The 10,000-nt window shown below is 39.4% G+C and overlaps 1 protein-coding gene across 3 annotated transcripts in view; it reads right to left on the bottom strand.

The window, feature by feature from the left end:
- Positions 1 to 2,790: 2,790 nt before the first annotated feature.
- The window catches only part of LOC113830510 (solute carrier family 2, facilitated glucose transporter member 1-like), a 215,979-nt gene continuing 208,769 nt past the window's right edge, over positions 2,791 to 10,000 (bottom strand). For all 3 annotated transcript variants that reach the window (XM_070118002.1, XM_070118001.1, XM_070118000.1), the window contains 6 exons: positions 8,688 to 8,869; positions 8,325 to 8,565; positions 7,914 to 8,085; positions 7,396 to 7,583; positions 6,630 to 7,049; positions 2,791 to 6,402 (listed from right to left, as the gene is read on the bottom strand). In XM_070118002.1, coding sequence (XP_069974103.1) covers positions 6,250 to 6,402; positions 6,630 to 7,049; positions 7,396 to 7,583; positions 7,914 to 8,085; positions 8,325 to 8,565; positions 8,688 to 8,869 — 1,356 coding nt within the window. In that variant the 3' untranslated portion in view covers positions 2,791 to 6,249. The remainder of the gene's footprint in view (positions 6,403 to 6,629; positions 7,050 to 7,395; positions 7,584 to 7,913; positions 8,086 to 8,324; positions 8,566 to 8,687; positions 8,870 to 10,000) is intronic.

The following is a 10,000-nucleotide window of genomic DNA, read 5'->3' on the forward strand; positions in this document are numbered from 1 at the left end:
AATATATCTGAATATTCATATATGAATGACATACGTATGTGTATGTACTTATGTATTTATGTATATGAATATATATACATTTTTCTTTGTTATCCTGGTACAGTTAGCGTGACCCCTGACCCATTTGTAGTCGTTAGGTGTGTTGCATGTGCTGTACGTAAGTGAGAGTCTACCCTACACAAACTAGTTTAGTGTCTGTTATTCTGTCTATCTATTTACTCGTATTTACCAAAAAGAAAATACTAAATAGTCTTTATTCGAAAGTTGTGCTGCTTGACTCCATGGCGAGCGATTCCTGTGAAAAAAATATTGTACGGGTTTTCTTTTAATTGTGTCAATAATTCTCTGGTGTTTTATCAGTGTTTAGTTTGGAAGGATAAATATTTTTTAACATTCAGTTTATTCCATTAAAATAGTATGACCCATAACCAATGCATATAACCCATAACTAAGCACAATATATATCAACAATATTCCTCTGGTGAATCACTCTTACATCCGACCTTAATAGATTAAGTCTCCAGATGACAATACAAAGAGGCTGCAATATAATTAGAATTAAAACATGCACTATTGTATCACCGACACAATACAAAAAGAATAATAAAAAGCAAAACTAAATCACGAGCAGGTGCAGAAATACTGTTAACGGAAGCAGGGTCAGTGGCAAAATGACCGACCAGGCGAGAGGTGAGGGTATACCGCCTTACACACACACACACACACACACACACACACACACACACACACACACACACACACACACACACACACACACACATACACACACACACACACACACACACACACATATATATATATATATATATATATATATATATATATATATATATATATATATATATACATATATGTATACGCTTTACACAGAGGGAGAGCGAGTATAAACGAAATTCAATTTCCTTAAGGTAGGAAATAATACCAGAACCAAAGCCATGCATCACATGCAATTTATACAAACCCTTTACAAATATAAATATCTTTTCAAAGACGCTATTCCTTTAAAATCACATAGAACTTTTTTGTTCCAAATATTGAGGACTGTCACATAGACGAGTAAGTCCGATAACAAACTGGGAACACATACCGTATAAATAGATGGAGAGGGATACAAATATGTATATGAAACCATCCGATTGTTAGTGAGAAGAGCGAGTGTTTGTGTGTGTGTGTGTGTGTGTGTGTGTGTGTGTGTGTGTGTGTGTGTGTTCGTGTGTGTGTGTGTGTTCCTGTATGTGTTCGTGTGTTTTCGTGTGTGTTCTGAGGGATACAAATATGTATATGAAACAATCCGATTATCAGTGAGAGGAGTGAGTGAGTGAGTTTGTGTGTGTGTGTGTGTGTGTGTGTGTTTGTGTGTGTTCTGACGTGTACATTGTGGCATGGAAATGTTTTGGGTTTGTGTGTTATTTTCCTTTATGCTATTCTTTTCTGTGATGTCTAGCTGCATAATTTTATCTTATTTTCCTATTGTCAGAATCTTTTCTGCGATTTTTCCTTTTCTTTGATATTATCATTTTCACTTTCTTTCTTTTTCTTTTCCATCATTATCTTTGTTTTCTTCTCTCACATTATTATTATTCAATTTCCGAATATTTTACAAACTTTTAATACCTTTTCACTGTTCTTTTAGTTTTACTTTATCGTTTCATCATCTATTTTAACTCATGATTTCATATAATGTCTATGATTTTGAAAGCTGCAAATATTGTAAGATGGTTTTTAAAAGCATAGAAATGTATATTTTCATTTCACGAAGTCTAGCGCAGAATTTGCACGAGGAACAAAAGGATACAGAACACCTTCCTGTATGGTTTCACTGTCCCCCTTTTTCATCCTGAGCAGCTTATTTATATTCGAAAAAGGAAAGAAATCGGCAAAATCCCTTTAGTTTTTTTTTTTTTCATTAGTTCATATCGTTTTCTGTTATATGTTGTCTTAATGTGTTCCATGGAATTTCTGTATTTAAATACTTACTGGCTATTTTTATTTACTTTTCTGATCCCAAGTTTGTTTCATTCGATTATATCAAATCGAATGGAAAGCAATACATTTTACTATACATAAAAAAGAATAAGAAAAAAATGCAGAACTATAGGTTTTAACGCAATTTTCCCTTCATGGAACATACCTCGCCCATGTGCTCAATGTAGACCTATATAATGCTATGTCCGTCACGCCTATTTTCGAATCCTGAATACGATATAACGATAAGAAGTGTTTACAGTCGACGCAGCAGTGTAACCGACGTGAAATGGGGTCTTGAAGAAACCTTAGGTAAGTTGGAAGGTGTGAAAGCCGGTCAAGTTAAAGCTTTTTGGGGAACTAAGTAGGTTAATACTTTGCTTATTTCTGTTCTGTTTTGTTTTTACCATAATGGCATCCTGTCAGTATCGCTTTTGGTATGTCATTGTTGTGTTTGTTTTACTTCTGTTTTTCGGTATTTCTTTCGTTTTTGTTTTACTTTTTTTTACATTTACATTTTACATCTTTACTTTTTTATATTTGTTATCTATTCTGGGCATTTTCGTTTATTTTTTCATTATTGTACTTGCTCTATTATTGCATTTTGTGCAATCATCATTAATAAATTATTTAGTTGTTTTTATTCTTGTCCATTTCATTGTTCTTGCTTTGCTAATGTTATTTCTTTTCTACTTTTGTCTCATCTATTTATTCCACTTCAGTATATACTTCATATTATTGTATTTCTATAAACATACATACAGCCACCACGTAAGGTTGAAAAATAATTGAAACAAAAGAATATTACAGTACATGTAGTTTTACTTTCATCTGACATACATAACTGTGCAGACATACAGAATGCACATGTGGGTACTCTATTGTAACTATAATTCATACTTGCTATGAAAATAATAACATATGATGATCATGACACGTTTACAGCTATATGTAACTCTTGTTCAGTGTAGCATATGCACTTTGAAGCCACGTGCAATTGCGGACACAAGAAACGACACTAAACGCTGGTACAAATGATTACCAATTGTCCCTTTGCTTCTGTCCGCAGCTGTACAGTGGTGCTGGAATAATGCCGGGGGTAAGAGGGGGAGCTGTGAAACAATGTATGGATATATATTATTTATAAAAAAATAGAATAGCCATAATCGTGTCAAGAATGAGTACATGAGGAAGACTTGTTTTTTTTTTGTTTTTGTTTTTTTTCTTACAATGTGTGTCTCCCGATGCAGTCACTCTTTCGTGAAACAAAAACAAAAACAAAAACAAACTTGGAGATGAGTAATAGAAACAATGAAAATGAATTGAAAGTAATGAATGAAAATGAATTAATAAGTCGCGATGTATATGGCTGAAAAATAGTATGTACAAAATAAAATGTGAACAGTTGTTGCCTGTCGATACAATATTTCAAATAATGGTGCAGATACATTAAGAAAAATATAACAATTTTCAAAATTTAAAAAGTCATTGCTAAATATTCACACATTTCAGTACATTCCCCTCTCTTCCTAAAAAATACGACTAACCAGTGGACTAAATATGTATACAATTTTCTTATGCATCAGTATTTACATCCTGGATAGCAAATATTCGTAATTTTGGCCATAACACTCTTTTGTAGCACTGAACAATGCTTATTCCTACCGAATAGACTTTTTTTTACAACAAACAGTGAGCCATCAGAAAAACGTACATCTTAACACAGCCAACTAAACGGGCCGAACATTTGGAATAAATTCACATATGAATTTTTAACGATATAACATCCAATACATATAACCACAAATTCTTCGTTTCATCATCAATTAGTGATATGTAAATCAAATTTATAGGCCTCTTGCAACACTATTCTCCCAAATATATATAAAAAAAGGTCTAGAATGTTGCATGCAATGATGTTGAATAAATGATATGATAATGCGTATAACCTTAATTGGAATCCACAGAAATAAATACACTTGAATAGTATTACTCTTATATTACTAAATATGAGTATAATTTGACGTCGATGCCTTTGAGGAAATTAAAAATCGGGGAACTCAAGAGCAAATATGAGTCCGGATTGTGAATTCCTCTGGACATCGTCTCCTGAAATACATTTGTCATGCTGTGGCTTGAGAAGAGCAGTCGGAAATTATGAATAAAAAGTAACAATAAAACTTTCAAAATCTAATGAAAAAAAAAACGGCAGTAAGTCATGAATTACTTATCTATTTGTTTATTTGAGAATAAAAAAAAAAAACGAATATTGTCTCTTGATTCATTGTACTCGAAGTTACTGACAACTAATGAAAAAAATGAAAAAAATGAATGCAGAAGCCATTATCAAGAGAAAGTTGTCTTACAGTTGTAAATTAAAAGGTGACTAGATGAAAACAGGAATGAAATTCAATCTACAAGACACTGTAAACAGTCACTGAGCAAGCGAAACTGCTCTCATACATTAAGGCAGAATCCGCGCCGCCATCTTGGTCCTCGCCGGAGCCAAGACGCGATTTGAGGAAACGTAACATCGTGACCAGCGTCCACCTGACCAAAAGACTCGCGTGCTGCCATCTAACGGTGGACATGGAAAAATAAATAGGTGTTTTCTAGCTTGCCGCTAGATGGCTCTGCGAGAATGAACGCAAGGGCTGCTCATTTATGTTTCTCACAGATTTTTATCAGTTTTTCTTTGGGGGAAGCGTCGGGAAGGAGGGAGATCATGATGGAGACTACTCCTTTTCGTCATATATATATATATATATATATATATATATATATATATATATATATATATATATATATATATATATATACCCAGGGAATAAAATAAGGGGGGTGAAATCAGAACTCGATTCTGATGACCGTGGGGTGCAATACTGCTTGAAAGTCAAAGTAAAAAAATAATTTCTACAGTGTTGTGCTATGAGTAAGTTAGGAGGCAATAGCATGACTCGAATCACAAACGGGGAGGGAGAGAAAGCGGATTAGAGATTAGACAGAGACTAAAGAGATTGGAAGGCAGCAGAACCCACATTATTATTGTTATTATTTTTTTTTTTAGCTTCGTTTCCCTTCACTTAGACAAAACAGTATTACACGTACCAGTGTATTCAAAACAATTGAAATGGCAAATGGTATGACCTTCACCCTGATACAAAATTTAGATGTTCGATTAAATTGATTCGTTAATACGATCCATTAGAAAGATTTATAAAAATTAAACAGATGATAATCGATAAATTACCTTTCCAATCTTAGTCTTGTGTTAAAGAGACGAGGAAAAGGAGTGAATGACAAAAGACTAATAGTTTTCAGACACACTGAGTAATTTGCACTTTTTTCGCGAAAGTGTATACCAATGCAAACGTATCGGAAGAACAATAGCTTCAAGAATTCATTTGATTAAAACTTCCCTCCTTATTTTTCAGATTTCTTATGTTTTTTTTCTTCAAAACCCCATCACAATTCCCCAATATAACATTCAACATACATTTTTCTCACAAAAAATACTCTCCTAATAGCAAAGTTTATATCACACAGTTAAGGAAGGCCAGACCAGGCACAGTTCTATTTTTTTTCACATATACATAAGAAAAACAACTCCAGGCGACTCACCCGCTTTCAGAGGCTATCGGATCACCCTGAAAGACCCTGAACCCATTCGTAGGGGAGTGAAGTCCTCTCTGAAAGCGAGCGAATCCCAAGGAGTCTATTGCTGTGCTTGGAGCCCTCTTGGACCTTTCTCTTGGGATGTGACGATGAAAAAAAGAGAAAAAAAAAGCACACCGATGTGGTGTCCTCCATTCCAGTATAAACTTCCACAAGTCTACGGCACATGGTACGTCACAACACCTACGGCTCTAGAAATTAAACGGAGAAACTCTGGTGTTCTGATCGAAGCTACGCGGAACTGAGAGGAGCGGTTCTTCGCCGTCCGCACGAAGGCCTCTCAGTCCTTCGGCGACGGGAAGGTCCTCTGAGAGTTCTAGTGACCTCTGAATGCCCGGCCTTCGAGCCCAGGACAATCCGGCTCGTGTCCCCAAAAAATTAACGAATGACGAAGAATATCCCAAAGAAGAATGTCGATCACAAGTACGACAAAACTCGCGACTACATTCCACTGACGGCACGACTATGTACACATACTCCTCTTCCTTTTTTTTCTCCTCTCATCTCTCCTTAAAAAAGCGTCACACCTTGAACGGTTTTCACTTCTCCGTTCGCTCCGGGAAGAACGACGGAAGCTGGCCGTTCTCCTCACACGCTGTTGCCTCCGTAGGCCGACTGCTTGAACATGGCCGTGATTTCGTCGATGGAGCGGCCCTTCGTTTCCGGAACCTTCTTCCACGTGAACAGGATGAACAGGGAGAGAAGGATGACGAAGATCAGGAACACGTAGGGGCCGATAACCTGAAGAGAGAGAGAAAAAACGGGACATGAAACAGTGTGAAAATATAGGCCTATCTGTCTGGGAATTGCGTTCCAATAGGTATAAAAAGTACCATTATATCATGACCTGAAAATCTGCCAATTCTTTTTCCCAAAGACCTAAAGAATAAGTCTTCCTCCTTGACAAGGGACAGGAAAAGCGTCCCCCAGATTTCGCAGGGAGCTCGCCCAGGTCCCGCCGAACTCACCTCCTGGATGGGGAGGAACCCGAGGCCGACGATGAAGGCGGCGGTCCAGTTGACGGCCACGGCGATGGAGGAGGCGACCGGCCGGGCGTTCTGGGCGAAGAGCTCCGTCACGAGGAACCAGGGGATGGATCCGGGCCCGACGGCGAACATCACCACGAAGAAGATGACGAGGAAGATGGACAGGAAGCTGATCCAGGAAGCGTAGTCCTTGAGCAGGAGGCAGATGAACAGGAGGAGGACGTCCACCAGCATGCCGAAGAGGCCGGCCAGCATGAGGGTCTTGCGGCCGAATTTCTCCACCATGACGAGGGAGCAGATGGTCATGAGCACGTTCATGGTTCCCATGGCGATGGTGGCGTTCAGGGCGGCCTCGTCGCTCAGGCCGGCTGCCAGGTAGATTTTGGTGGAGAAGAAGATGACCTGAAAGACGCCGGGCAGGTTAGGAGAAGGTCGTCCAAACATGATAGAGATTGTCTAAGTCTGACATTTATTTTCTCTAAAGATTTGTTTTACATATTTTTTACGTTTTTTTCAAGCTATTGAAAACTGTAACCCTTGGACATCCTATAAAAAAATATCGTGTGATCAGAAAACAAACAACAGTGTGAACTAACAACACCCTCACCAACCCCTACACACCCCACACTCTCCCCCAAACCACTCCCTCCCGAGACCCAAGACTCCCCCACCCCCAACCCACATCCCCCCAATACCCCATACCCCCCAATACCCCTCCCCACGACCCCCTTCACCGCCCGATACTTACAGCGTTGATACCCGAGAGCTGCTGGGCGATCATCATCATCATGGAGATCACCAGAGGGATGCGCAGAGTCGGGTTGGTCGTGATTTCGCGCAGGGACACGTGGGGCACCAGCTTGGCCGCCTCTGCCTCGTTCCTCATCTCGCCCATTTCCTCTTGCACGTTGCTTGTGTCGCGGAGCCAAGTGAGTGCTGCAAAAAGGGAGAGAGAGAGAGAGAGAATGAGTGATGAGTTTGGCTTGCGTGAAAGAGAGGGAGGGAGGGAGGGAGGGAGGGAGGGAGGGAGGGAGAGAGAGAGAGAGAGAGAGAGAGAGAGAGAGAGAGAGAGAGAGAGAGAGAGAGAGAGAGAGAGAGAGAGAGAGAGAGAGAGAGAGAGAGAGAGGATAAATGATGAAATATTTTTATTCACAGGATAAGAGTAAAGAAAAAAAAGATAAAGAAGAAAAAAAAAAAAAAACATGAAATCCATTGTCAGTCAACAAAACGAGATTTAAAAGTACAGAAACCACACCAAACACTCACCACGCTGGGCGGAAATGGCCTCGTCCTTGTTAATCAGAAGGTATTTGGGAGATTCGGGGCAGATGGGCAGAGTGACCAGCTGGAAGACGGCAGGCAGGGCGGTCAGGGCGAGGAGGATAGGCCACAAATCTACCGTGCCGAGGATAGACTCCAGACCCAGGATCTGTGAGAACTGTGGAGAACAAGACGGGGGAAAATGTGGTTATTTTGGATATTTTACGGCGTTTTCAGTCATATAAAAGAATATAATATACGTATTTCAAATATTTCACAGTATTATTGTAATGGGTCAATGACCTAAGTGAAGTATTCCTCATAAAAACACACGGTATCAAGTTTTCTCCCAAATAGACAAGTCCCCCCAAACAAATCCCAAACCACAATCCCGTTTTCTATGAAACTCCAACTCACCAGGATGGAGATGGTGACGACGAGCTGGTAGACGGTTCCAATGGCGCCTCGGAGGTTCACAGGCGCAATTTCCGACAGGTACATTGGAGCCAGACCGGCGTTAAGACCGTTATTGACGCCGATGAAGAAGCGGGCGATAATGATCATAACGTAAGAGTTGGCCAGTTTGCAGAAGCCGAAGAAAATCGCAGCGATGATGGCGAAGATGTTGTTCACAAGTAGGCCTCCTTTGCGGCCGAACCTGGCGCAGAGATCGATAGCTGTTAACTCGACCCTAAATGCTCCCAGCAGATTAAATCTCCCCAAATCAAATAAACCAAATACAAAAAGCAACATCTAAAAAAAAGACGCCCAAATTCTCACCTATTTGCGAAGAAACCCGTGAGCGAGCCTCCGATCATGCCACCCACACAGTAGATGGACACAATAATGGAGACAATCATAGTCGTTTCGCTTTTATCCATGTACGTCCGCGTGTTGTTGGACATGGTGTCGTTCAGCCCACTATCGGTGGAGCTCGTTTCATTCAGCCAGTCTTCGATTAGCTGAGGGATTGGAGAGAAAAAAACGGAATTTTACTCCTCTGAGGTGAAACAAGGGGTTAGGAATGTAAAATACTGTGAAGGAATAGAGTGGTTTTTGATATGGAAAAAGATAATGAAAAGGGAAAGAGATTATCATACAATAAATGTGAAGGAATAAAGAGAGAAAAATTCCTTCTTTCAGCGACTTAGGGGCGAATAATATGAAATAATGAGAAAGAATGGAAAGAGGGAAAGGCACCGTACTTCTCTGGGTGAAAAAGGGATCGTTAATATAAAACGATAAAATATTTATTTCTTTGAGCAAGATCTAAATACCCAGCATACTGTCTATTTACATAAGGGAATTGGAAATAAGAACTATACTATCCAATGATCTATTTAGAATATTTCCTTGCAATACAACACCTATATGAGACAACACTCCTCACCAATCCTATACATCTATCTAATCATAAATAAACACACCTCGCCAATCCCACATATACATATCTAACCACAAATAAATCCGATGATTCATTGTTTTGGGGGAAAAAACGGAAAGCTAAATTGGTTTTCATTCCCCAGCTGATACGGTAAGGTTAGACTGCTGGTTCGCCGCCATGACCGGTTTGGCGGGAAAGACGTGGGCATCAGTTTACACGGGGCAGTGGGCATTTGAAGGCAAGAGAAATGGATAGTAGTAGTAGTAGAAGCAGGAAAAGTAGTAGTAATAGTAGTAGTAGTAGTAGGTGTGGTAGTAGTAGTAGTAGTAGTAGTAGTAGTAGTAGTAGTAGTAGTAGTAGGTGTAGTAGTAGTAGTAGTAGTAGTAGTAGAAGTAGTAGAAGAAGTAGTAGGAATAGGAGTAGGAGAAGTAGTAGTAGTAGTAGAAGGAGTAGTAACAGAAGTAGTAGCAGTATAAGTAGTATCAAAATAATAATAATAAAAATTGATGGGGAAGGAAAAGAAGGAAAAGAATTTGGAGAAGACGAAGTTTTAGAAGAAACACCCTCATTTCCTTTTTGGTCGTGAGCTATTGAACTCCCAAGATTTCTAGACCAGTAGGTGAACTGCCATTGAAGCCATATAAGGTCGAGGATGTGGAGACAAGAAAGAAAGGAAAAGGAGAGAGGGAGAGAGGGAGAAAGGGAGAAA

Source organism: Penaeus vannamei, chromosome 41 (genome assembly GCF_042767895.1).
Source record: "Penaeus vannamei isolate JL-2024 chromosome 41, ASM4276789v1, whole genome shotgun sequence".
Classification (NCBI taxonomy): Eukaryota; Metazoa; Arthropoda; class Malacostraca; order Decapoda; family Penaeidae; genus Penaeus; species Penaeus vannamei.